The 24,567-nt window shown below is 49.8% G+C and overlaps 4 protein-coding genes and 2 pseudogenes across 4 annotated transcripts; 5 read left to right on the top strand and 1 right to left on the bottom strand.

The window, feature by feature from the left end:
• The first annotated feature begins 211 nt into the window (after positions 1 to 211).
• Positions 212 to 4,476, top strand: LOC117862604 (zinc finger CCCH domain-containing protein 28). Its single transcript, XM_034746104.2, has 9 exons — positions 212 to 633; positions 745 to 840; positions 1,665 to 1,710; positions 2,082 to 2,171; positions 2,371 to 2,484; positions 2,767 to 2,848; positions 2,954 to 3,048; positions 3,141 to 3,250; positions 4,178 to 4,476. The coding sequence occupies exons 1-8, from the start codon at positions 227 to 229 to the stop codon at positions 3,231 to 3,233; spliced, it is 1,023 nt and encodes a 340-aa protein (XP_034601995.1). The 5' UTR covers positions 212 to 226; the 3' UTR covers positions 3,234 to 3,250; positions 4,178 to 4,476.
• Positions 4,477 to 5,492: 1,016 nt separating this feature from the next.
• Positions 5,493 to 8,756, top strand: LOC117862606 (glycolipid transfer protein 3). The gene is made up of 6 exons (XM_072295213.1): positions 5,493 to 6,015; positions 6,239 to 6,294; positions 7,664 to 7,786; positions 7,959 to 8,096; positions 8,231 to 8,374; positions 8,490 to 8,756. Exons 1-6 carry the CDS (start codon positions 5,661 to 5,663, stop codon positions 8,523 to 8,525), a joined length of 852 nt encoding a protein of 283 aa, XP_072151314.1. The 5' UTR covers positions 5,493 to 5,660; the 3' UTR covers positions 8,526 to 8,756.
• A 1,741-nt stretch (positions 8,757 to 10,497) lies between these two features.
• LOC117862607 (probable calcium-binding protein CML25/26) lies at positions 10,498 to 11,416 on the top strand. The gene has a single exon (XM_034746108.2). It carries the CDS (start codon positions 10,749 to 10,751, stop codon positions 11,229 to 11,231), a length of 483 nt encoding a protein of 160 aa, XP_034601999.1. The 5' UTR covers positions 10,498 to 10,748; the 3' UTR covers positions 11,232 to 11,416.
• Positions 11,417 to 12,509: 1,093 nt separating this feature from the next.
• LOC117862605 (uncharacterized protein C57A10.07) lies at positions 12,510 to 15,251 on the top strand. The gene is made up of 4 exons (XM_034746105.2): positions 12,510 to 12,831; positions 12,921 to 13,686; positions 14,269 to 14,393; positions 14,554 to 15,251. Exons 2-4 carry the CDS (start codon positions 13,107 to 13,109, stop codon positions 14,872 to 14,874), a joined length of 1,026 nt encoding a protein of 341 aa, XP_034601996.1. The 5' UTR covers positions 12,510 to 12,831; positions 12,921 to 13,106; the 3' UTR covers positions 14,875 to 15,251.
• Positions 15,252 to 15,385: 134 nt separating this feature from the next.
• Positions 15,386 to 18,059, top strand: LOC117864713 (uncharacterized; annotated as a pseudogene).
• A 504-nt stretch (positions 18,060 to 18,563) lies between these two features.
• Positions 18,564 to 23,843, bottom strand: LOC117864711 (dolabradiene synthase KSL4, chloroplastic-like; annotated as a pseudogene).
• Positions 23,844 to 24,567: the final 724 nt, after the last annotated feature.

Genomic DNA, 24,567 nt, shown 5'->3' with positions numbered 1-24,567 from the left:
TTTTGGATCAAATACGGGCCCGTTTTGTTCATTCGAAAAAGAAGAGTCTGGCCCGTTTTGAATCGGAGGGAGAGCGCCGAGCAGCATTTTCCACGTTCTGATGAGCAACAAAACCAACCAAATCCTCCCTTGGAAACGAAATCAGAGTCACCACTTAAACCTAGATCCCCCGTCCTGTCTACGTTTACCCTCCAGCTGCAGGCCACCCCTCCCCACCTTCCCCACGATGGACTCCGCCGCCGAAATCCCCAACCCCAGCCCGGAGGCCACCAACCCCGCCCCCGCCGCCGCCGCCGCCGCCGCCCCCGGCCCCGACCACTCCTCCTCCCCGCCGCTCCCGCCGCGCAAGCGCCGCCTCTCCCCTTCCCCCTCCCCCACGCGCTCCGGGTCCCCCCGCTCCCGGTCCCGGTCCCGGTCCCGCTCCCCCCGCGGCCGCCGCTCCCGCTCCCGCAGCCGCAGCCGCAGCCGCAGCCGGAGCAGGAGCCGCAGCCCGCAGTACCCGCCAGATGGCAAGCGGCGGCGCCACAACGACCTCACCGTCGAGGCGTGCCGCGACTTCCTGCGGGACAGGTGCACCCGCTCCGACCTCGAGTGCAGATACGCGCACCCGCACCCGTCCGTCTCCGTCGATCGGTACGCGCGCGCGCGCGCGAGATCCCGCCTCCCTCCTGTGCGCCCGCGCTTGTGGCAGTTGTGGGCGCCGTTCTAATTTCTCTTCTGCTTGCTGTGGGATTATTTGGCCAGGGAGAATAAGGTGACGGCGTGCGCGGATTCGCTGAGGAACAATTGCTTCCGCGGGAGGACGTGCCGCTACTACCACCCGCCTCCGCATATCCAGGAGTATGAGCTGATTCCCGATTCTTGTTTGTTTTGTTGGATTCGCTTGGTTAGGCCTCCTGGTTAATGGTTATGCTTTCGGGTTGTGGGAATACAGTACTCTGTCTGGTTTGATGTTTAGAAGCACGGTTGTCAATACTGTAACTGCAAGCCTATGAAGACTTCAGAGTAACATATACATTTGCATTAGCTGCTTCACAATGTGCTTGTTATCTTCTGCTAACACCTGATGCAAACCGCTAGTGCCTGACGACATCTTACCATTAAAATTACAACATTGCTTTGTGAGAAGCTACTGGCGACTGAAACACATGGCCGATGGGTTGTTTGTGTCTTTGTCATGGTGTAGAGATGTAGCTCCTCTAGTTGTGCGTAGTGAATACCATTTGCAATGCCATGAGCTCCCCCAGTACATTCCTCCATAAGTACAACAGATTCCCATGTAGCCTTCTTTTTTGTTGTTTTGGGAAGCCTTTAGTTTCATCAGCCATCCACATGTGGAAGTTTGTCATGTTCGTTTGGGTCCCATAGATTGGTCAGGTTCATCTATTGCTTGATGGTTGTAATCTTTTCATATGATGTTACTTTCTCATGGCATGCACACATATGTGTTGCAACCTTGGGGGAGAATGACACAGAATGCAACCTGTGTTATGCTTGACTCTGATGCAAGACAGGCTGTGTTGAAACTTGGATGAATTTGTAGAGTGTCTTGTAATTATTTTGTCGGAGCACATGAAGTTTTTTTTAGTCAGAGTATGAGATTAAAGCTTTTTTTTGCTGTCTTCTGATTCCATCCCCACCTTTTTTTTCCCCTTTTTTGGTAGGCAATTGCTGAGATCAATTGGTGTGGAAGACCCAAAGGTGAAGACGGTAAGTTCTCCTGTTGGGCCTTTTATGTTTTTTTTCCAGTAACATGCATCTGATTGTCCTTTTCTGAGTGTTTAATGTTTCCTTACTATTTAGTGCCATCTGCTGACTAAGAGCTGACCAGTTGACTATGTTCTTAAGATGACAGTGCGAGTACTATATTAGAGTTTGTGTTTATGTTATGCCTGGTGCAATCTAATGTTGTATAGCCTTTTGTTAGAACTCATGGAGTCTATCTTGTACAACTAATGTGTAATGTCGGTTTCCGTAAAAGTTTGTAGCAGTTATTCTGATTTGTCTATCTTAGTATAGGAGTTTCATATGCATGTAAGTTTTGGATTGCCAACTTAACAAGCTTTTATTTAACTTAGCAGATCTGCAGAGATTTTACACGTGGGAAGTGTTCAAGATCAGCAAATGAGTGCCGTTTCTTGCACCATTCATCTGTTGAAGAGCTTGCAATTGTAAGAGTAACTGTTTGAGCTTTGTGTTTCATTAATAAATAGCCTACCCAAAAAAAGAACAGTTTTTTGCTCCTTTTTCATATGCTCTGCCTACTCATTTTAAAGCAATAACATTCAAACTGATTTCCCCCATTTGACACCTCCTAGTTCTTAAAAGTTATTTTGGCTTACAGTTTTTTCTACTTCGTTTCTTTGAAAGGTTTGCCAAGATTTCTTGCGTGGACAGTGCAACCGCAAATCATGTAGGTACTCTCATGCAGTAGCACATCCGGTGCCACCAATGAGCCATGTTCCTATTCCATATCCTGAGATGGTATGTGCTTATATTTAGTATACATTCTCATGGTACACTGTTAAGATCTAGTCCCTATCTTGTTAGTATTACTTGGAAGAGAACTGGAAGTGTTGCTTCAACTAACTTAACTTTTTTTGACATTTATCCACGATTTATCTAAAATAGGAAATGACTGGGTAAAAAACATATTTTTTTAATGAAAGAGTGTTTCATGTTTCGTATTATCATTTAAATGCAAGATGATTATGATTATGATCATGAGTAACATACTGTATATCCTTTTTATGCATTATTCCCAAGCTTTACATGCCACCGCCGCCGCCACCACCCCTTGGAGTACCAATGATGGGGCCTCCGCCTTCACCTCCCAGACCATATTCTGGTACATAACACTTGATGATACAGTTTTTTCTACTTATTGTACCATCACTGCTGGTTTTGAGTTTTAATGAACTACCCTGAATAATGTACTCCTCTGGAAACGCAGATAATAAGAACAGAGTTGAAGTTTGTAGGGACTTCTTGAAGAATATGTGTACTAGAGAATCCTGCCGTTTTTTGCACCCTGAGACACATACTGCGGTTTGCATTTGTGCCTTTTCTTTTGCTGTGTTTTCTGCTAGTATCCGAGCTACTGATTTGTAACATTTTATTTTCTGCATCTATTTGATCAGGCGACAAGTGACAATGTTGAAGTTTGCCGTGATTTTAAACGAGGAGAATGCAACCGACCTGCCTGTCGCTTTTTCCATCCATATACAAGCTGAAGTTTCTGTTAGCTAAAGTAAAGTAAACTATACCTTTTTTTATTTTAAATCCAGAACAGAATGACTATAATTAGCTGCCAAGTATCCTTCTCCCCCAGAAATACCTAGTTACAAATTAAACTTTAACCTCAATCCCTTATGGATCTTTTCTGCCCATTGAAACAGCTAGAGCAATATATAGAAAGTTAAAGATTGGCAATTTTTGTCATTTGGGTATTCAAATTGTTTGGGTGAATTAACCTATGTTCATCATGAAATGGAACTTTTACCTCCAATCAAAACAGGCATGCCAATGAAAATGTTGTTTCTCTAAGATTTCCAATTGGCTAAGGTAGCATGCACCATTCAAGTGATCTACTGTTTGATCAGCTTTATTGTCTTCTGTTCCACATCAGATGTCATGTATTTCATATGATCAATTCTATTCCTTCACTGTGAAAGTTCTTACTGCTAATATTGCTCATAGATTCGTGAACCACAACAATGACAGATGACCTGTTATAAGTCCATTGTAATAGAATTTCCCGCTCCCACCAACTAATTTTCTGTATGGTCTAGTCTGCTGCATTTCTCGCTCCCACCAACTAATTTTCTGTAGCTAGTTAATAAATTAATGACTCATTCTACATCACTGAGTTCCTTTCAAGTGGCTTGCTAGCTACTACCTCCGTCCCAAAGTACATATCTAGGTGCATGTCAAAAGGGGTGTATCTAGAAAAGCCAAAACGAATAGTAATTTGGGATGGAGGGAGTAGTTTTCATCTTTCGTGCCTGAGTATGTTCCATTGAGAAGTCATCAGTGTCCAAAAATCAAGATTTCAGTTTTATTGTTTCCATGTACTTAAACGAGAAACTGCTGGCTATAATTCCTGTATTTAGTTTTCAGTGTAATTTACAGTGCTGTTAGCTCTCTTTTAACAAATGGATACTCATTGTTTCCTCAGTCTGAGTGCCCAGCCCTGTGCCGCTGCTACCGCTGTGCTGCTGCTGCTGCTGCCGCCGCCGCCACCTCCCATCCTGCTTCTGCTGCCAAAGAGCTGCTGCGCTGGCTGTTGTGTTGCTAAGGTGCCATAGAGTATGGGAGCCTTAGAAGGTGCTATGTATGCATGGAATAAAGATACTGTTACTATCATCCTGTGATGTTCTAATGGTTTCCTGAACTTGACTCGGTACCCCTTTACAATGTGGCTCGCATGTGTGGTTATGTACTTGCTGTCATAAAGATAATTTTGCCGTGAGTTAATTTGGTGTCCGCGCTATTGCCTTTCCTTCAGTACCTCTTTTTGTTTTGTGGCAAGATTCTTCAGCCTATTTGTAGCTACTGCTGGCTGCTGGTTCAAACAGGCATCACCAGGGGATATTCTGATTTATGCTTAGAACTGCAGTACCAACTACCTTGTTGATTAGAACAAGGTGTCTGTCTGTCTGGAGAGCCAAATGATACGGTTCATGCAGACCTGTTGTTGTACTGCTGATTGAACTCTCCGCATTGAACAATTTCGAGCATGAGCTCTGTAGACAAATTCAAACATGAGCCTAGAATCTCCTATCATCTTTGGCAATTCGGGGACATCTGGGAATTGATACTCAGAGCTGAGTGAGTCCATGCTGCCTCTGTGAGCTTCACCTGCTGATGCTGAATTAGGACCTGACTGTTGCGGAGATTTTGTAATAATACTGATGTACCCCTGTTATCTATTCATAGCCGTGGTTACGAAATAGAGTTTTGAGTTTGGTGTCACCTGTGTCTTTCTGACGACAGTATCATGTTTTTCTTCCATCGTCCAGTAACTGAACATCAGTAACTATCTTCGCCTGAAAAATCAAGGCCGTGCTGGTCGCTTTTAGGTTAAAAGTGACGAGGAAGACTGGATTCATCTGCAGGGGCACCCGTTGCGATCGTCATCGCCTGGTTGAACAGGAAATGTCATCTGCATTGCCGCCCCCTGACGATTTACGTCAGTGCTTAAGTAGCCTGACGACCAGATGAACTCTAGCATTCCATTTCTTTTAAGATTAGATTTACCCTGCAAGTATGATATGTTTTCGTGACGCCATTGCATTATTCTATTTTTGAAAAGTGATCAGCTATCGGCATCAACGGTCGTAAGCTGCTGATGAGGTCTACGCTATCATACCTCTCAAGACGAAACAAGGGCCGTCCTCCATTTTGAAAACGCCAATGAGGAGAGTGGTTTGAGCTCCCTGTTCTTCTACAGGATTTCATTTGCAGCTGCCGGCAATAGAATATGAGTCTCGAGGCCTGCTACCGGTTTGGAGGCAGTAGTAAATTAAAGGAACCGTCTCGTCAAAGCCTCTGCTGGTTGCGTTGCTCTGATCCCCTCTCTCACTTCTCAGAGCAAGCGGCAGGGAGGATAAGCTTGGAATGCGCTGCTAGCTCGAGGGTGCAACTGCAACCGGGTGTCCATGGTGGAGAGGGAGAGGGACGAGAGAGAACCCATTGCCCTGACCGGCGGCGGCGGGCAGTTGCAGCAAGGAGGAGCATCAGGCCCCGGCACGGAGGAGGACGATGACAGGGACGGCGAAGAAAGAGATAGAGACGCGGGAGACGAAGTGGAGGAGGAGAAGGATCGAGGCGGCGTGGAAGAGTGGTCGGAGATAAGGCTGGCCATCGCGGAGCTGTCCCCGGCGCAGCTCACCAAGCACCGCGGCTGCGGCTGCAGCTGCGGCCGCGTCGGCGGCGGCGATGGCAAGCCGGTCGCGTCGTCCCCGCCCACGCTGCCGTTCCTGGCGCTGTCGCACCTCCTCCTCCGGGTGCTAGGTGAGTACCTTCTCGGCCGCCGTCTGCTCTTGTCCTCTTGATCATCTTGGCCTGAAGGCTCCTTTCCTTCTTGGTTACACTTACACATGGTTGCTCTCCATTTCCATGGCCAAACTTCTTTTGCATCCTCCTCTTGGCAGCTTTTGCTTTTCTCTTGATGTTTTTCTTACTGTTAATCGGCGACTGGTCGCCGTCCATGCTGGTGTGTTGGTTGTGTCTGCAGATAAGATCGGGCCGACCATGGCCGTGCTGAGGCTCGACGTCCAACGGAACATCGAGGTGAGTAAACAAGGCCTCTCTTGTCTCCAGTCCGGATCATTAGGATTAACCGCCATCATCGCCCCTTGATAGATTAACCCTGATAGTACCTGCAAATAGCACGGAGAGGAGCCTCGAGCTACTGATCGAGCTACACCTGCAAAGTAGGCACGGAGTCTCCATCAGACGCCTACCTGCAAAAAGCTCTAATTGCTCTACTATACCTTGCCTGGGACTGAGAGATGAGAGAGCAAAGAAACCAAAAAGAAGATTGCGAGTTGAATCCAATGGCAACATGAATTCGCATCTCGAAACTGTTGGTGTGGTCCATGCACGCAGCCAGAGAGCAAGGGGCACGTCACTCCGGTGGCTGCTTCTGCTTGCCCCTGCCCCGTTCAGGCCACACGGCTAGGCACCAAAAACACTGGGTCCGTCCGTTCATCCCATCCGGAATCCGGTCAGGGTCGTGTCATGGCCTCTGCTTATTTTAACCCCACTTCTTCATCACAGCTACAGTATAATTTTACAGTGATTTTTACCCAAATGGATAAACAAAACTCGTCGACGACCTTAGTTGAGTTCTTATCTGGGGAGGGTCTCTTTCTGGCGTCTTAAAATTCTTGGGTTGCAGAAAGCGACGGGTTTGAAGGGAGAGGAGGAGGGGCGTCGTCAGACAAAGGCGATAGGATTAGCGTCCTGATGCGAAAAATCTCTGCTTTCTCGCCGGGGGGTGACGGATGGGCCCTTCGCGTGTGCCGCGCACAGGCCTTGCCTTCTTCTTCAACTGCTCCGGTCACATCCGGCCCCCGGGGGACGTTTTTGGACGGCAGCTCGTGTCTCGTCCCTTTCAAGGATGGTGTCTCTCTTTGCGAGAAGATGAAGTTTTTGCCATCATTTTGTTTCCAAAGATAAAGATGAGGGCGAGAAGGTCCTAGGGGTAAAATCTTGTAGGCAAGGTACTGATGGAGATGGCCAAGTGGGTTAGCAATTGTCTTGGGCAAAATCTTGTAGCCTGTAAATCTGTTCTTTATCTACTTTTAATATATATATCCAGTAGGGGCTTGCCCCTCCTGTGCTTTCAAAAAAAAATTTGTCTTGGCATGAAAGAAAGAGTTGGATGGCATGGAACTTCTATAATTGATGCAACAGGGAGGGTGTTTCAGTGTTTGTATAGCTTGTAGGTGACTGTACTGTACCTGCCTACAAAGTAAAGTAGCACCCCAAAACCAAAAGTAGATCGAGTCCAATGATCCGTTTGTGTTCAGCAGCTCAGCAAAGGTGACCCACACAGACGGCTGAGGCTCAATACTGCCTTTTGTTTTTGTTTTCTCCTGAAACATACAAACTGCACTTGGTATTTTCCCCCCTGAACAGTGGATGCCTGTTGCAGAGGCTGCAGGAGCTGTACTTGTTGGACCCAGCCAAGTACTCTACGCTAACGGAGATCGTGGAGAAAGAGGTCACGGAGGGCACTGCACGGAAGGTCGATAGCTGTGCAAGGGCCGTCCTGTGGCTCGCTAGGCAAACACCTAAGCAACCTACTGTTTGTTCTTTAATTTCCTTGTGTTGTCAACCTACTTGAAATCTTCCATTTGCCATAACTCGATGATGTTCTGTTCTATTACTACTTTACTAGGCTGCAACTATACCTGTTCTCCTGTAATATTTTTCTTCTTGTTTCTAACGTCGCCAGATCCATGGATTTCGCAATCGCGCTGTTACAGAGATTAGAGGAGGACTCTGACCTTGCACAGCTTGTGGAAGCTGCGTACGAGGTCAGCCTAAAGCCATGGCACGGCTGGATCTCTTCGGCGGCATGCAAGGTCTGGGAATTACTGAATTCTTTGGGTCCAACCTATGCCGCTATGCAAAAATGCGACGCTTTCTAGGCTTCAGCCTGATTGAAGTTGGATCTTTTAGCGCGATCCTGAATATCCGATGGCTTGGTCGATTGCAGATAGCTTTGAAGCTCATCCCTGAGAAGAAGATCTTCACCAGCATGTTCCTAGGGATGGGCCAAGACTGCTCTACTCTGAAGGATGAGATCGAGAAGCTCGCATCGTTGCTTGGGCCCCTCCTTGATGACATCCACTCCATGATGGTTAGCTCTGCTTCTGCGTTTTATCTCACACAGCTTGAGAAGTTCTCTAGTGCTGAACTTGATCCGTGCCACTGCATATTACTAATAGCATCTGGTCTGTTGGCGCATTTCGCAGGCAAAGTTCAGACTGGACAGGCTCAAGTCGACGTGATCCATGGCAGGCCCAAGGCCCCAACAAGCCATCTGTTGCCGTTCTGTGAATATTGCCCTGATTGTATTTGCCAGTGCTGTAAAAGGTTCAACGTCCACTTTGCAGCTGCTGTTCAGTTAGACACTGGTTTTGTAGTCTGTACATAGGTCTTTGCTTGTAGAGTAGACTGTAAGATCTGCATGCAGTTGCAGTGCCTTTTTCTTTGAACAAATCATGTCCTGATTCCTTGTTTGGGTCGCTTTTCTAGCTCCCGATGGATTAGCTTTCGGGGGGAGTGGGAGACCCAATCAGCGGCGGATGCTGCCCGTGAGTTTAGGAGGGACTCCATCTTCTTCCCCTTACTTCCCTTCCTTCTTTTCTTCTTCCTCCTCCTAAAAAATCGAGGGGGGGCTCCATTGCCCTGCCGCGGCAGGGGGAGTGATCGGTTAGCTCGACTGGGCGTGTTGGGAGAGCGCGGGACCCGTTGCTTGAAGCCTGAATGGAATAGGGCAATGCGCGGCACCTTGCTCCTGGGGACGGACCAGGACTACTCTGCCCTGAAAGATGAGAGGTCGACAAGCTCGCCACGCTGCTTGAGCCACACACCATGATGCCGAACGTCTCTGTTCACTATTCGTTACAGGAGCATATGGTAGAGTTTTTTTTTTTCGAGAACTTGCCTGGGCAAGTATTTCATTAAGAAGCAGCAGAGAGGAGAAGAAAGAAAAAAAAGGCGCTGGCGCTGGCCATCACCGTCACGGATGACGACGGTGCAACGTGGGCCGCAAGGGTGTGTGTTCATCGCTCCAAAATGAAGCGCGAAAGTTCCTGGAAATTTTGCAGAAACCCTCAGCGCAAGTTGTTATTCTTTGTTTCCGCAGCTATGTTTGTGTGGTTCATGGCGGCCACGCCGGCACGACGTCGTGCGCACGGTAACCACAGCTGACACACCTGCCGGCGTCAACGGCGCCGACCACTGTGGTCGACCGAGAGCTGGTACCAGATGAGAGATGCCATATGGAGTAGCTAGAGTTGACGGTGCTCGATCAGATTAATTGGACAACACATCAGTTTCAGTTGTATAAATCGATCAACGGCGCACGTACAATTTCGCCCCTCGACTTTGTTTCGGCGGTCAAGTTTGTCCCTTAATTTTTTTTTTAAATTAAGGAGGTAATTTAGCCTTACAAGACTTTTGTTTCTAGGTTCAGTAAGCCATTTGTCCTACCTGATCAATCCATGCTAACATGAAACACGGCCACCTAGGCAATTAAGCGTGGTGTTTTGCTGAATCATCACTACCAAATGCCCTTGTTGGTTGTTCACTAACATGTCCAGTCAACTTGCCCATTCCTTATCGTGTGGTTGCCATTTGTCATGAGACATTTCATCCTATTGTCCACTGAAAATAGCTGTATCTTTAAAAATATATTATCTTAAGAAGAGAGATGCATACTTAAAAAATAGGTTTCTTAAATTTTAGATATTAGTGGTAGAAAGAAATTAGTCAGTGCCTCCATTCCAAATTATAGGTCGTATTGGGTTTTCTAGATACATAGATTTTGCTATATATTTATAGACATAATCTATGTCTAGGTACAACAAAATTATGTATCTAGAAAAGGCAAAACGAGCTACAATTTGAAAGAAGAGAGTATTAATTAGTGACTACATTTCATGTGTATTTGACTTTTGGGAGGGAGAGGCTCTTGGCCAGCTTTATATTGAAAGCACATTAGCTGGAGTGGAAAACCCTCCATTATTGATATGCAAAGAAAGATACCATGATGCGTATTTGACTCGACCAATTGCTCCTGGTTAGGTGATAAAAAAATAATTTCATAAAGCTCTTACCTTCTTTTTTTTTTGGTACGGTTCTTGCTTCCATAGGAGAATATACTCTGAACGTACGGTAGTACGGCACGATGCACACTCTCCTGCCGAAATGACACGGAAATTACATGCAGCCCACCTCTTATAATTAATTTCTTTTCTTCTTTAGTCAAACAAGGGCTGAAGGGCATACGGCTGCGAGAACCTTCGATTTGACATCTCTCTCCCTCTATATATGCATCGACGCAGGTCTCAAACCAACAGCATAAGCTAGCCAAGTAGCCAACACGCACCAACCAAACCACCTACCTACGTAGCACAAACTAGCCTGGCCACTAGCCGAAATCGTTCAGCCGCGTCCAGAGTCTGGCCTCCAGCTGCTTATCATCGTTGGCCGATCGATCGAGGCCAATGGCTGCGGCGGCGGCGGCGTTGTTCGACGCCCTGGACAAGGACGGCGACGGCAAGGTGTCGGCGTCCGAGCTGCGCGGCTGCATGGCGGCGGCGCTCGGCGAGGAGGAGGCCGCGGCCGTCGTCGCGGCGGCGGACGCGGACGGCGACGGCCTGCTGAGCCGCGACGAGTTCCTCGGGCTGGCCCGCGAGGCGGCGGAGGCCGACGACGGCGACGAGGACTGCAGGCGGCGGTGCCTGAGGGCGGCGTTCGGGATGTACGCGGACGACGCGGCGGCGGCGGAGGCGGCCGAGGGCGGCCGGGAGCTGTACATCACGCCGGCGAGCCTGCAGCGGATGCTCGGCCGGCTGATGGTGGGGTCGCAGCAGCAGCAGGTGGCATTGGACGAGTGCAGGGCCATGATCTGCAGGTTCGACCTCGACGGCGACGGCGTGCTCTCCTTCGAGGAGTTCAGAGTCATGATGCATGACGGCCTCATGTGACATGATCCACGTTCTTGTTAATTACCACCTTCGCTCACAGTTGCATATATATAATTCTTTTTTTGTGAATTTTGGCTTTACTTTTAAAGATTTATATAAAAACGTGGATAATTCGTGTAAATTTGCATTGACTTCGACTACTATCATGCAAAATAAATTGATAGTTCATAGTTGTGTTTCGAATACTACTGACACGTCTAAAATTTTTTAGTTACGAGCAGGTACTGTGTACTAGACCATCCCAACCAATATCTTGAATTTCATTTAACCCGCGTAGCATTTTCTTATTTGGAATATAATACTATTATTATATGTGCAATATATCATAATCAAGATTATTAAAGGCGCGGTGACCCTTCGCCTAGAGCTTTATTTTAGGGCACCCTCGCCACCTATAGCTTAGGCACACCTAGATTAACCTAGGCGTTTCCTAGTCATTATCATACATATACATATACATATACATATACATATACATATACATATACATATACATACACATATACATATACATATACATATATATCATAAAAGAAAAGATAATAGAAGACATCATTGGACCTAGAGTTGAACAGAAAGGCATGTTAGAGCAGCTAAGTCCAAATTTGAACATCACCACTTCTCCATACCCTCCCTCCCACCTTATCCATTCGTGGCTCACCTGTTGCACGCCATCCCCGCCACCTCCTCCGCCGCCGCCGCTACCCCACCGCTCCACGATCCCGACCTCCTCATTAGCCGCCACCGCCTGACATCCCTACCTCCCCCTATGCTGCCTCCTCCCCGGTGATCCAATAACCATGCTAAGTTGCATAGTAATTGAGTGGTTAGGGTAAACACTAATTTCTAGGCTTTTTTCTAATAATTAAATCTTCTGATCATTTAGTTTGAACTCATTTCAAATTGTCGTGTCTTAAATGTGGCATTGCACATTTGCACTATCTTGTTCACTGCATCAGTTATTTTCTACGGATAAACTAAACATTACTAAAATGGCAAAAGTACACAATTAATCTCTCTTTTGATCCATGTCATGTTCCAAGTTAGAATCTTTTGTCCAGTGTATACTTATGTTTGTGCCAAACATTCCATGTTAGAATGTTTTGGCCAACGTATACTTACGTTTGTGCCAGATGATAAATCGATAGCTTTTACTTACTTGTGGCGTAATTCCAGATACAGTTGGATTATTAGAGCTTAGAACAGTTTTTTTAAAAAAAAAACTTCTGTATAACCTCCAAAATGTCAAGGGCCTCCTCGTGACTCGTGAGAGGCGAGACATGGTCCAGCCAGACCAAGTCAGCTGTGTCTGTGAACCCCGGTTTCGCTCCCCTGCGTCGACCCCGGCCGGAGCGCGCGCAGAGCGGCAGAGGAGACAGCAGAAGCCCGAGCAACGCCGGCGTCCGCCCCTCCCATTAGTGCCGCCCGGCCACGCCACGCCCCCATCCTGCTACCTGCTGGCCCGCGTCGCCACCCCTCCCGCCAGATTCTCCTGCTGCATCTCCTCCCTCGGCGCCGCCTGCTATCCATTCGCCTCGCCTCGGCAGATCCGGCCCGGCGCGCGACTGCTCACCGATTTGTTCCCGGCGGCACCTCAAAGGTGGGATCTCTACTTCCATGGTCATTGGAGCAGCCTCTCGATTTGGTCTGCAATCGCGCTAACTGGCGCCCCATTTTTCATCTCCGCAGGCTGCCTCCCGGGATCGGTTACTCGCGTGGCTCGCACGACACCCGCGGATCTTGATTTGGTACCAAACAGCATCATACCTGCATCTTCTCGAGCCCAAGCTTTGGATCTGGGCTTCTTCTCAGTTCACCGAAGGACAGCTTGATGCGCTGCCCGCGTGATACCGAGAGGCCGAGTTCTTGAGCGCGATGAGCAGCAGCCAGGGATTCGGTCCGGGGAGCCCCAAGTCCTTCCGCTACCCCAGAGGCGTCGACTTCGACCTCGAGTCCGGGGTCTCCCGCAAGGGCCGCAAGCCCAAGAACCCGCACCTCGAGGCCTCGATCGTGATGAGGATCCGCTACTTCTACGAGGCGCACCCCGTGGCCGTCGCCCTCATCTTGCTGTCCTTCGGCCTCAGCGTCCTGATCCTCCTCTCCGTGTACGAGACCCGGTTCAGGACGATGAGGAGCGGCGGCGCGTGGTCGAGTGAGGTTGGGGAGTATCCGTTCCCGAACCTCCGGAACCTCGTCATGGTGGCCGGGCATTCGATTTACACGAGCGCCAGCTGCGGGAAGACTGACCGTGAGGATTCCTGGTTTTTGGAGCCGTACCAGAAGCACCCTGGTCAGGCGGCCACGTTCTTGGCGCATATCAAGGAGGGCGTGGACATTGCTGCGAGGGACGAGGGCGTGCTGCTGTTGTTCAGCGGTGGCGAGACGAGGAAGGATGCCGGGCCGAGGAGTGAGGCGCAGAGCTATTGGGCGATTGCGGAGTCCAAAGGCTGGTTTGGTGAGTTTTGATCTATTTGGACATTTCTTCTTTCATGTGCTTTGGTAAGATCGGTGGCATTATATATGTTTGAAAATGTTTAGTCTGAGTCTTCAATTGGTAATCATATCACCCTTAACTTAGAGCCTGTCAAGGTCCAATGGTCTATTTGGCCATGATGTGAAATTACTTCTGACCAGTGAGCACTGAGTTGCTCTAATCAAATGCCATGCTTGTGTTAGTGCAACATATTTGTTGAAGCATGAATTGATTTTGGAGTTGAGAGTGTAGAGTTAAAATGATGATTTTAAGCCTCATATTTTCTATTGGATGCCATCGCGTAGTACTGCATGAAAAGTTGAATTGTCTGTTTATGTGGAGAAGTATAATGCATGGATTTATTATTTCAAAAAATAATGCATGGATTTATATCTGAGCATGGATAGTCAGAATATGAACAAGCTAATGCTCCCTGAAATTGATACATTTTACTTTCTCATCTGTCACCTTAGTGTATTATTAGCACCCTTTTGTTCATGCCCCCAAGTTTGAGTTTCCAGCTATCCTTTGTAAGATTCTCATAGTTTCTATGTATCTACACAGGGAATGATGAGAGTGTAAGGAGCCGGGCACTCACTGAGGAGCATGCCCGAGATAGTTTTGAAAACCTCCTGTTTAGTGTTTGCCGTTTCAGAGAACTCACTGGAAGATACCCACAAAACATAACTGTAAGCTTCTATTCTTATTAAACCAGTCTTGCAAAAACCTTTTCACCTTCGTGCTTAGCAGTAATAGGAGATGATTTTTCCTTGTGAACTTCAATCCAAACTCTCTGAGTTCTGATGGATGCTATTCACTAATCAACACTTCTAAACATTCATTGCTTAGGTCGTAAGCTATGATTTCAAGGAGGAACGGTTTGCGCAATTGCACAGAACAGCGCTTGGATTCCCAGAAGGAAGATTTTTCTTCACAGGTACCCCAGCAACGCCTGCTGCAAGGGAGGCTGCTCTGAAAGGTGAAGCCGCTGTGAGGGCTCAGTTCCTGGAAGATCCCTATGGATGCCTAGGCTCTCTCCACGTGAAGAGGCTCAAGAGGGACCCATTTCACCGGACCATCCCATACCCTGATGGCTGCCCGGAGTTGAAGGGTCTGTTCTCCTATTGCGGCCCGGTGCCTTTCTCCGGGCACCTCCCATGGACTGAATAGTTGCATGAATCTTTTTGGATCAGACTCCTGCCACCGCACAATTCCAACATTCTTGCAATCACCCTGTTACGAACTGAACTGATGTCTGACGGGGAAGAGAAGATTTTACACTAGTGAGAATTGATTTCGCAAAATAGAAGCATGAAACATGATCAATATATAGATTTTTTTTCTCTTTTTTTCTTCTTCCTTTCCTGCCTATGCTCCCCATCCCCTCCCCTGGTGACTTGAGGCACCACTGAAACTTTGAAAGTGTTTGCACACGTGTTATGTAGAAAGAACTCTCCTTGCAGCTGAACCTGCGCCTGTGATGTTATAACCTGGATATCCTATGAACAGTCGTACTAATTGATTGATGTCCTACTGTTTTTGCGCTACTGATCCTCCATGTACATGAATGCATCCGTGTCAGTGCAGCCTGATACTGCTGATTCTCGATACCCTCATGTCAGTGCACTTCGATTTGGAAAATCGCGAACCAAAGTCAGAGAGGGGATCAGCCCAAACTTGAATGCCAGCCTATGGTAGGTAGATGGACGGCTACGGATGAATGCCGAACCGGTACGCGGGAAACAAAGTTAACTCCGACGAACTGATGAAATGGCTCCCTCGTCGCTTGGCTGCGTTTTCTTTTCGCACTTCAGATGCTGGAAACGATTTGTGCGGTCCGGGAAGACGACGCTCGCGCTGGCTCAGGCCTACGATTCCCAGGGAATCAACGAGAGCTCCGTCAAGGACATGCCGCTCGAGAGCCTGGCCACGTCGATGCAGTCCCCTGCGGTTCTTCAGGCCGCGAGGGCGCTGCTGGAGCGGTTGGAGAGACGCCTCGTGATCTCCCACTCGGCAGCTTCGTCGTCGGTGGAGAACGTCGACCACCTCCTGAAACACGTCAATCCCCCTCCACGGAGGAAGGCACCTCGTACCACGAAGGGAGCGACGAAAAGATCACCGGCGGCCGCAAGTTCAGGCACGGCCACGAGCAGGTACTCGCTGAGGGTCGTGCTCTCCGCGTACATGATCGTGGCCCATCCGGGCGCCGTCCTCAGCGGGCGAGGCGACGGGGAGGCGGAGCTCATGGAGTCGGCGGCGATCTTCGTCAGGGAGCTCGAGCTCCTGACGAGGATGATACTCGAGGGGCCAGCTGGTCAGGGGAGGTTCGGGGCTCAGCTTGCCGATTTCGACAGGGCGTTGTGCGCCTACCTCTACCGCTTCGTGGTGTGGAAGGTGAAGGACGCGAGGGTCCTGGAGGAGGAACTCGTCACGGCGGCGTGCAAGCTCGAGCTGTCGATGCTGCAGGCGTGCAAGGTCACCGCGGACGGGAAGGCACCGGGCGATCTCACCCACGACATGCAGGCGATCCGGCAGCAGGTGGTCGACGACCAGGAGCTCCTCCGCGGGAAGGTCCGGCAGCTGAGCGGCGGCGCCGGCGTCGAGCGGATGGAGACGGCGATTTCTGACGCGAGGTCCAAGTTCTTTGAATCGAAGAAGGTAGCGACGCCTGTCGCCAACGTGTCGGCCCCTCCGAGCATCGATTCGTCGTCGTCGGCACGCAGTACATCGCCGGCGAAGCAGGTGACGGAGAATGAGAAGATGGTCAATGAAATGCTCCATCAGGACGTCAGTGACGGTTTCGGTGGCAGGACTAATACTGCAGAGAAGGATTTCAAGAAGAGATTGAAAGAAACCATGGTGAACGCGTACTGGGATAAGGTCACCGACTCTAGGAGAGGAGACAAACCGGATTACAGTCAGTTGATCAGCCTAGTAAAGGAAGTGAGGGATCTGTTGCACGAACTGGCTCCTCCCAAGCAGTTGACGGAGGAAATTGTTGAGAAAATTGACCTCGAAATCCTGTCTCAGGTACTTGGTTCAGGCTCCCAGGACCAGGACGCGCAATACTTGGGGCAGATCTTGCAGTACTCGCTCGACACGGTCCGGAAGCTCTCTGCCGCTGCGAAGGAGGATGAGATGAAGAAGAGCCACGACAAGTTACTGAGCGAGCTGGCTGCGAGTTCTGAGGTTGGCGACAATGGCGTCAGCTCATTTGTCATCGCCGTGGTCAAGGGCCTGCGTTTCGTCGTCGAAGAAATAATGGAGCTGCAGGCAGAAGTGACCAGGGCGCGTATCCAGATGGTGATGCAACCGATCGTGAGCGGCTCCGCTGGCGTGGAGTACCTGCACAAGGCTTTCGCCGATCGCTACGGGCTTCCTGCCGATGCACCAGCTTCTCTACCCCTGACCCTGAAATGAATCTCGGCGTCGAAGAGCGTCGTGGAAGATGAATGGAGTGAGCATGTTGGGTCTCTCTCGACTTTGCCATCAGCAGGACAGGCCCCTGCCATTGTTCCGGTTCTCCGAGCTGGCCATGGAGCTCCGGTTGGGCAACCGTCTCCTTCACCTGCGGCATCAGGCGATTCTGGTCAACCGGAGTGCAAGGGTGAGAAGCTTGACAAGCTGATAAGGATCGGCCTGCTGCAAATTGTCAGTGGCATAGAGGGCTGCAAAGTGCAGACAACTCCTGAGATCTTCCAGATCAATCTGCAGAGGCTGAGGGCCGTGCAGAGCCAATTCCAAAAAGTGATCGGGATTTCTACGAGGTAAACTATCTCATCGTCTGATTGATTCCAATCTAGTTCGCCAGAAAGATTAAATAAATTCTTTTTGTGTGGTATGCTAACTTTGATCCAAATTGTGTTGTTTCTGCAGCATGCTGATCCTGCGTCAAGTTCTGACGGCTGAAAAGTCGAAGGCCACTCCAGCAGAAGTTGAAAACTCCGTAGCAGAACTCTTCAAGGATCTCGTGAAGATGCTTGACAGCTCCCCTGACGCCGGCACCGGAGAGATCGTGGAGGCGATGATCCGTGCATCGGCCTCCGTCGGCTCGCCGTCGGAGGAGAGGATCCAGACCCGGAGGCAGGTGATCGGCCGGGTGTTCGTCAAGAGCGTCCAGCCCGACGACGCCGTCTTCAAGAATGGTCTCCCGGGCCGTCCACCGCGCCTTCCGCGGCGTCGTCCTGGGTGGCGGCGGCGCCAAGGGCAAGAAGCTGGCAGACGCTGCGTTGCGCCGCGTCGGCGCGGCGAAGCTCGTCGACGGGGTGGTGAAGGCTGCCGAGGTGGTGATCAAGGTGGCCACGGTGTCGGAGAAGGTCCATGGCCCGTGGTACACAGCTCTGATGTCAATGTGAACGGTTTTGTTTTTTTTATAGTTGTTCGTCAGTAGGAAGTTCAGGATGTGAAGAGTTCTGGTGAGCCGGGCGAAAATGGATGCCCTTGCACCAGAGTTTAGTCAGGATTCGAAGGATGCTAAATTGCATCTGTCGATGTAAAATTGTGACACTGTTCTTTTGATATTAGTACTGATTACTGAATAATGAAAATAATCGCGAAATTTCGTTGAAATATACTTTCAACATATCCTTTTAAAGTTTTAGCTATCTGCATGTACTTTGTATCTTGCAGACTTGCACAAGTTCAAGGCAAACACTGAACTCCCTATTTTTTTTACCCTTTCTTTTTTTGCAGAGGCAGACATTGACCTACGCAATTGTTAGATTTAATTCAAGAAAATCATTTAAAAACACTCTAATAACGTCCTGGTATGGACAGTAAAAATCATGCTTGGGGTGATTTAAACTAGCTAATCGTTGTGGAAATCAAGCCTCCTGACCCACATGATTTAAATATGGCCCCTACTCGTCCGCCGCTCCGAAAGGCGGAGGCACCTGCAGCGGCTGGAGAAGCACGGCGTTGGCCGCGCGCATCATCTCCTTGGGCGAGGCGTAGCCGTCCTCCTCCATGTAGAAGAGGTGCAGCACCTTGCACATGCTCCAGAACAGCATCCTCACCGCCCTCGCTGATCACCAGCCTCAGGAGCTCCCTCCTCGAGGCCTCGACGGTTCTCCTCAGCTCCCCCTCCGCCTCCTCGACGGAGGACGCCGACGAGGCGCCGCCGGCGTAGCGGAGGCCGGCGAGCAGCAGGACGCCGTTGACGCCTCCTTCGCCGCTCTCCTTGGCGCACGTCCGCAGGTCGTTGAGGAGGCGGCCGCAGACGCTGACGCGCCTCAGCATCTCGCCGTACTCCGGGGCCCTCGCCGCGCGCTCCGGCAGCTCCGGCCCGACGAGGTACAGCGACGGGGGCACGATGGGACCCAGCGGGAACGACGGCTCCCCGGCCGCCATGTACTCCTCCATTAACGACGGCGCGCGCCCGCTCATCCTCCACTCCGCCTCGGCCATCCCGGCCTTGTTGGTAAACGGCCTGGGAGGAACGGAACCCGTCAGCAGCCAGAGCTACGATCTCTTCATCTGCACGAGGAGGCAGGCTGACCCGACGACGCATGGAAATTAAGGTTTGGAAGACTCGATCATCAGGCGGTTACTGCGGGAGCAGGGATTGCTTAAAAATCTCTGTCGACCAAGGAGAGGGCACGTCGTGTTACCAGTACGCTGATTTCAGCATCTGGAAGCGCTCCATCTTGAAATGCTCGATGTTCCTCCTGTGCTCTAGCCGCTCCAAGGTGGCGTACCAGGGGAATTCAAGCGCATGCTCCACCTGAAAACGCACAGCAATTTCACCTCTCAAGGGAATTCAAGCGCATTGTATATATAGGTGGAGCTGTTGCCTACAAGGTGTTGTAATGCACCTCTGAAGGGTCTACTGACAGCTTCTTGCCGGAGCAGAGCTGTTGCCTCAGGTGACTTTTTTTTATTTTGGCTCTTTTTGCGAAAAAATTTCACAAATAGACCCCCGGTGAAACTAATTCCGAAAATAGACCCTTAGCTTGGCGTCAAGATCCCCCACACGCGCCTCCGACGTGGCACCGGCCCCCTGACGTGGCGCCGAGGCTTGGCGCCAAGATCTATGGCGCCAAGCCTTGGCGCCAAGGCTCGGCGCCAGCCTCCCTGGCGCCAAGCCTCCCTACATATACCGCCACCCTTCTTCCTGCCCGAGAGTTCCTCCTCATTCTTCTCCACTCTCTCGGGTTTTTACTCTCCCTACCTCGCCCTAGACTACGAATCGACATTGTAGCTTAGGAAACTCTCATTTGATCCGTGGATCCTGAAGAGCAAGGTATACTCTCTCCCTCGTACCTTTTTTTCTCGTACCTTTTTTTCACATCGATTTGCTATATATTTGTTGTATTTTTGAACTTAGGGTTTCATGCAAATGTAGGATGCCGAGGCGTGGAAAAGCTAAGAAACTAAGGTAATCTCAGCGCACGTAGTTATGTTATATGCTCATTGTTGTGGATCAAATGAAAAAACCTTAATTGTAGGTTTATTGTTAAGTGCGTTTGATTCATAGAATGAAATAAACTAAATTGTAGTTATGGCGCCAAGAAGACCGGAAATGCGTTTGATCCATTGCCTCTGCCTAGTGGTGTTCCAGTGCCGATGTGCTTTTGCGGCGATCCTTGCAAGGTAGCCAAGTCCGATGAACATGCCACGTATAGGCAGAGGTATTGGATGTGTTCCAACTTTGCGTTTGAACCTACACTTCGTCAGCGCCGCATTAACATGTTGGTAAGGAATTGTTGTTGTCTTATAATTATTGTCCAAATTTTTTTTGTTTTATAACAATTGCATTTGTTGTAGACCCCTCCACCGCTATGTGATTTTGAGCAGTGGATCGACACTGAGATCAATCCTGAAGACAAGGAGTTTTTGGAGTATATGATGCGCTGGGATGCAGAGAGGAAGGAGGTGTACGAGAAGAGGCTCATAGAGGAGGCTGCGGAAAAGGAGCACAAGGAAGAGGAGGAAAGGAGGCGGGTTGCTGCGAACAGGGAGGAGAGAGAGAAGAAGCTTGAGCGGGCACGCCGAGCGAAAGCAGCGGTTGAGGAGAATCCCGATGCCTTAAGGAAGGAAAAGTGGCCTCGTAGCACTCGGTAGCCATATTTAGGTTCTAGTTCTATGGTTTATTTATGAACAATATTTTCTACTGTGAGACTTTTATTATGTTATCATGTAATAATGCACTTTAAGTATGGACACGCAATTTGTAGACGACCTATGTTTATTTTGCGATGTAATGCATTTCGAAGTCGTAGTATAGTGAAATTTCCACAGAAAATAAAAATGGTACTTGTTAGCGAAATTTCGGCAGAATTTTCCCTACTTTTTGATGCAATCCATACAAAATTACGAGATGAATAGTGAACATAAAGACAAACATACAAGCATATGACACATTCATAATAGAATCCACAATAGTTCAGAATGAAAGTCCATATATACAAATAGTCCATATAATACAAAGTTCGCAATAAGAACCGTCACTGCCTCCTAGTCTTACCCTTACCCTTGTGACCAAGGGCGTCGGTGCCTGGAGTGTAAGGAGAACGTGGACGACGTAGTCTAGTGCCTACAACCTGTGTAGGTTGAGTCAAGGGAGCCTCCTGGAGCTGAGACGGGCCAAGCTCCTCGGCCCTCTGCTCATCATCGTCGTACTCCTCCCGAGCCCTTGCAAGCAACTCACTAAACGAGGGTTTCTCGTCAAATATGACAACCTCGCACTGCATGCTAACAAACTTAACACATTCATATTCATCCCTGTCCACGGTGCCTCCGTGATATATGCTCACTACGTTCTCCATCTAGTATATCAATATAACGACGCACAATTCATTTAGTCCATAATAAATCAAACATTCTAAGTCTAGTATGAAATCAGATAGTATCAATTGACTACTAACTACTAAATACAACTAACTAACTATGTCACCTATATTAACTAGCTATGTCACCTAATATGTACATATGTACTTAACTATACAGCTACTTAACTAAATATCGTAATAACTAGTTTACTATGTAAAAACCTACCAAATTATATTAGTTTTCATATCTAACAATTCTATCTATCTGTCAATTTATCTATCTACCTATTTTATCTAACAATTCTACCTAACTATTCTAATTTATCAATATAACTATTTTATCTAAACCTATCTATCTAAATTATACTACAACTAATTACCTTCGGTCGTGGTGGGAGCAGGAACAGGACGGGAGGCGGCCTGCCCGGCTGGGAGCGGGCACAGGGTGGGGGGCGGCCGGCCTCAGGCCACGGCGGGCGCTGGGGCCCGGCCGGGGGCACCGGCGGGGCGGGGCGGCGCGGCTCGGGCCGGGCAGGCCGGGGCGGGGCGCGGCGGGGCGCCGGGCGGGGCGGTCGGGCGGCGCGCGGCGGGCCACCTCCTGGCGTCGGGCGGGCGCGCGGCGGGGCGGGCCGGGGCGGCGAGGGCGCCTGCGGCGGCGGCGGCGGTGGACTTCGAGGGAGCCGGCGCGGGTTGTTGAGATGCGAATAGATGCGAAATCAAACTGCGCAAAAGGAAGGAGCCGGGCGTTAAGGTAAAAGGCTTGGCGCCAGGGAGGCTGGCGCCAAGCCTCGGCGCCACGTCAGGGGGCCGGCGCCACATTGGAGGCGCGTGTGGGGGACCTTGGCGCCAAGATGCCTGGCGCCAAGACGTTATACCTTGGCGCCAAGCTAAGGGTCTATTTTCGAAATTGGTTTCGCCAGGGACCTATTTGTGAAAAAATTTCGCGAAAAGGGTCAAAATAAAAAAAAGCCTCAGCAGCTTAGCTGACCAAGAGCCGATGCTTTCTACGATGTGCTCCTCCTCCAGAATCTGGACCTGTGAAGCTCTGTACAGCTCTAGCAGTGACTCGGTATCACCTAGATGCCCTTGGATCGAATCATGGAAGCTGGATTTCTTTACTGAACTGGGCCAACCCATCTGCACAGCACTTTACTGAACTGGGCCAGCCATGACATGCAACAAGTGGGAGTGGCTAGTAGTAACCAGCAGGTTTGGTCATAGTATGCGGTTGATCTCATAGGAAAAGCTCTGAGAGATCCCCATCTTTTCCAAAGTGTCCACCATGCGTTCCGCGGATACACAGTCGGCACTGAAAACGACGAAGAAGGAGAAGAAATCAATCATCTCCATCTGGTAGGCACTCGTGGTGAAGTTTTGTTTCCACCTGAGCTGCCGAACTTGCTGATGAGGGAGTCCAGGTACTCGAGTGCCCTGTCGTTGTGGCCGTTGTGGATCGCCGCTGCGGCCGTTGTGGCAGGTGAGTTGAAGAACGACCCGTTCTTCCTCTGGAACGCCGTCGCCTTGTCCCAGTCGAGCAAGTCGCCCAGGCCCTCTGCTACGTAGGCAATGAACGCCTTGCTTTCCAGAAGCCATGATGCTGCCGAGTTGGCGAACACAAAGTTCAGCACATGACATTTTTTCACTTTCAGCTCCGAAGAATGGAAGTTTTAGAGGAGGACACATTTCAACGGTGACGAAATGAAGCGAACCTCTTGAGCTCCGTGTCGCGCAGCCGGAGGATGGCGTCGACGTCGGGCTGGGAGAGAGGGATCTCCAGGCCCATGCCGATGCCGCGCGCGAGCATGCCGGGGAAGATGACGTTGAACCCTGCCGGCGTGCCGCGGCCGTCGTCATCCGTCAGGCAGGACGCGTCGTAGTTGTTCCCGATGAAACGGAGCCCTGCGACGATGGCATTGGTAAATTCGGCATGAGATTGTACAGGCGGCGGCCGGCGACATGCTCAAGCGCCGGGAAACCTTTCCTGACGTGCCCGTCGCCGACGCCCCACGTCGTGAGCGCGAGGACGCACGCCATGGTCGACGAGAGCGCGTCCTTGACCAGCGAGGGGTCGTCGCCGGCGCCAGCGCCGTCGAGGTTGAGCCGCCACGACCCGTCGGCGTTCTGGTTCCGCAGCACCCAGTCGAGGCACCGCGGGAAGCGCGGCGCTCTTGGGGACGACGACGCCGGGACCATCGCGACCCACGCCGTGTCGTACGGCGACGGCGACGGCGTCGGCGAGGCGGCGTTCACGAGCTGATCCCTGATGATCCTTCCCTCCAGCTCCCTCGTCCCGTGGTGCTCCCGCTGCGCCGGCGACCCCTCGCTGACGCATCTTTGATGGACGACGCTGTGATCGAGGAAGATGACGAGAAATGAGAGCAAATTTTGGAGGAAACATGATCAGTTGGCAACAAAGTCTAGCTTGAGATGCTAGCACTTGAGTCGTGACTGACACCAACCCAAAATGTGTACTCGGTAATCAGTATGCCACCGTACCCTTGGTGGCACCCACTGCAGTTTTGGTCGAAGACCACTGGAGCTGGAGAGCTGGTGCTGGTACCCAAGGAGGGGCCAGCGAGGCGAGGCATACCTCAACGGCGTCCTAGCCGCACTCACAGCTTTAGCAAAAATGTTTCACAACAGCCGCGGCAATTATTAATGCAAGGGGCGGATGGTATTACGTGCTGGTATACTCCCTCCATCTAGAAGGTATTATATAACTTGACACGATCTTCCAAATAACACTTTGACCATTCATTTATCTTATAATATATTATTTATGGTTATAAATTTATAATCATTGTAAAGTACGCACGTGTGTCACGCACGTGTTTTTGAAATAGCATATTGAACACGTGTTTTATATTCATTTTATTCATTTATTACATATGGTAGTATCGAATTTTTATCCACTGGACGTAAATGGCAATGCCACATAATCAAGTCTAACCAATAACCCAAAAAATTGTGTCAGTTATCTTCTTTAAATCAAGAAAATATTGACTGGTTTGTTCTTGAGTTCAAACTTAACACATAATTCCCCAATCAAAAATATAATTTCAGTACTTCTAGCTCTCAATGCATTACTGCTTTG

The sequence above is a fragment of the Setaria viridis genome, chromosome 7 (genome assembly GCF_005286985.2).
Source record: "Setaria viridis chromosome 7, Setaria_viridis_v4.0, whole genome shotgun sequence".
Taxonomy (NCBI): domain Eukaryota; kingdom Viridiplantae; phylum Streptophyta; class Magnoliopsida; order Poales; family Poaceae; genus Setaria; species Setaria viridis.
Note: the sequence above shows the minus strand (reverse complement) of the source record. Positions and strands in the feature narration are given on the sequence as shown.

Excerpts from the sequence above, each read along its gene's own strand:
- LOC117862604 (XM_034746104.2), top strand. The coding sequence starts at position 227 with ATGGACTCCGCCGCCGAAATCCCCAACCCCAGCCCGGAGGCCACCAAC. Across the intron at positions 2,485-2,766 it reads CTATTCCATATCCTGAGATG|CTTTACATGCCACCGCCGCC; the intron begins GTATGTGCTTAT and ends ATTATTCCCAAG. Across the intron at positions 2,849-2,953 it reads ACCTCCCAGACCATATTCTG|ATAATAAGAACAGAGTTGAA; the intron begins GTACATAACACT and ends CTGGAAACGCAG.
- LOC117862606 (XM_072295213.1), top strand. The coding sequence starts at position 5,661 with ATGGTGGAGAGGGAGAGGGACGAGAGAGAACCCATTGCCCTGACCGGC. Across the intron at positions 6,016-6,238 it reads CCTCCTCCTCCGGGTGCTAG|ATAAGATCGGGCCGACCATG; the intron begins GTGAGTACCTTC and ends TTGTGTCTGCAG. Across the intron at positions 7,787-7,958 it reads GTGCAAGGGCCGTCCTGTGG|GTCGCCAGATCCATGGATTT; the intron begins CTCGCTAGGCAA and ends CTTGTTTCTAAC.
- LOC117862607 (XM_034746108.2), top strand. The coding sequence starts at position 10,749 with ATGGCTGCGGCGGCGGCGGCGTTGTTCGACGCCCTGGACAAGGACGGC.
- LOC117862605 (XM_034746105.2), top strand. The coding sequence starts at position 13,107 with ATGAGCAGCAGCCAGGGATTCGGTCCGGGGAGCCCCAAGTCCTTCCGC. Across the intron at positions 13,687-14,268 it reads GGAGTCCAAAGGCTGGTTTG|GGAATGATGAGAGTGTAAGG; the intron begins GTGAGTTTTGAT and ends GTATCTACACAG. Across the intron at positions 14,394-14,553 it reads GATACCCACAAAACATAACT|GTCGTAAGCTATGATTTCAA; the intron begins GTAAGCTTCTAT and ends TTCATTGCTTAG.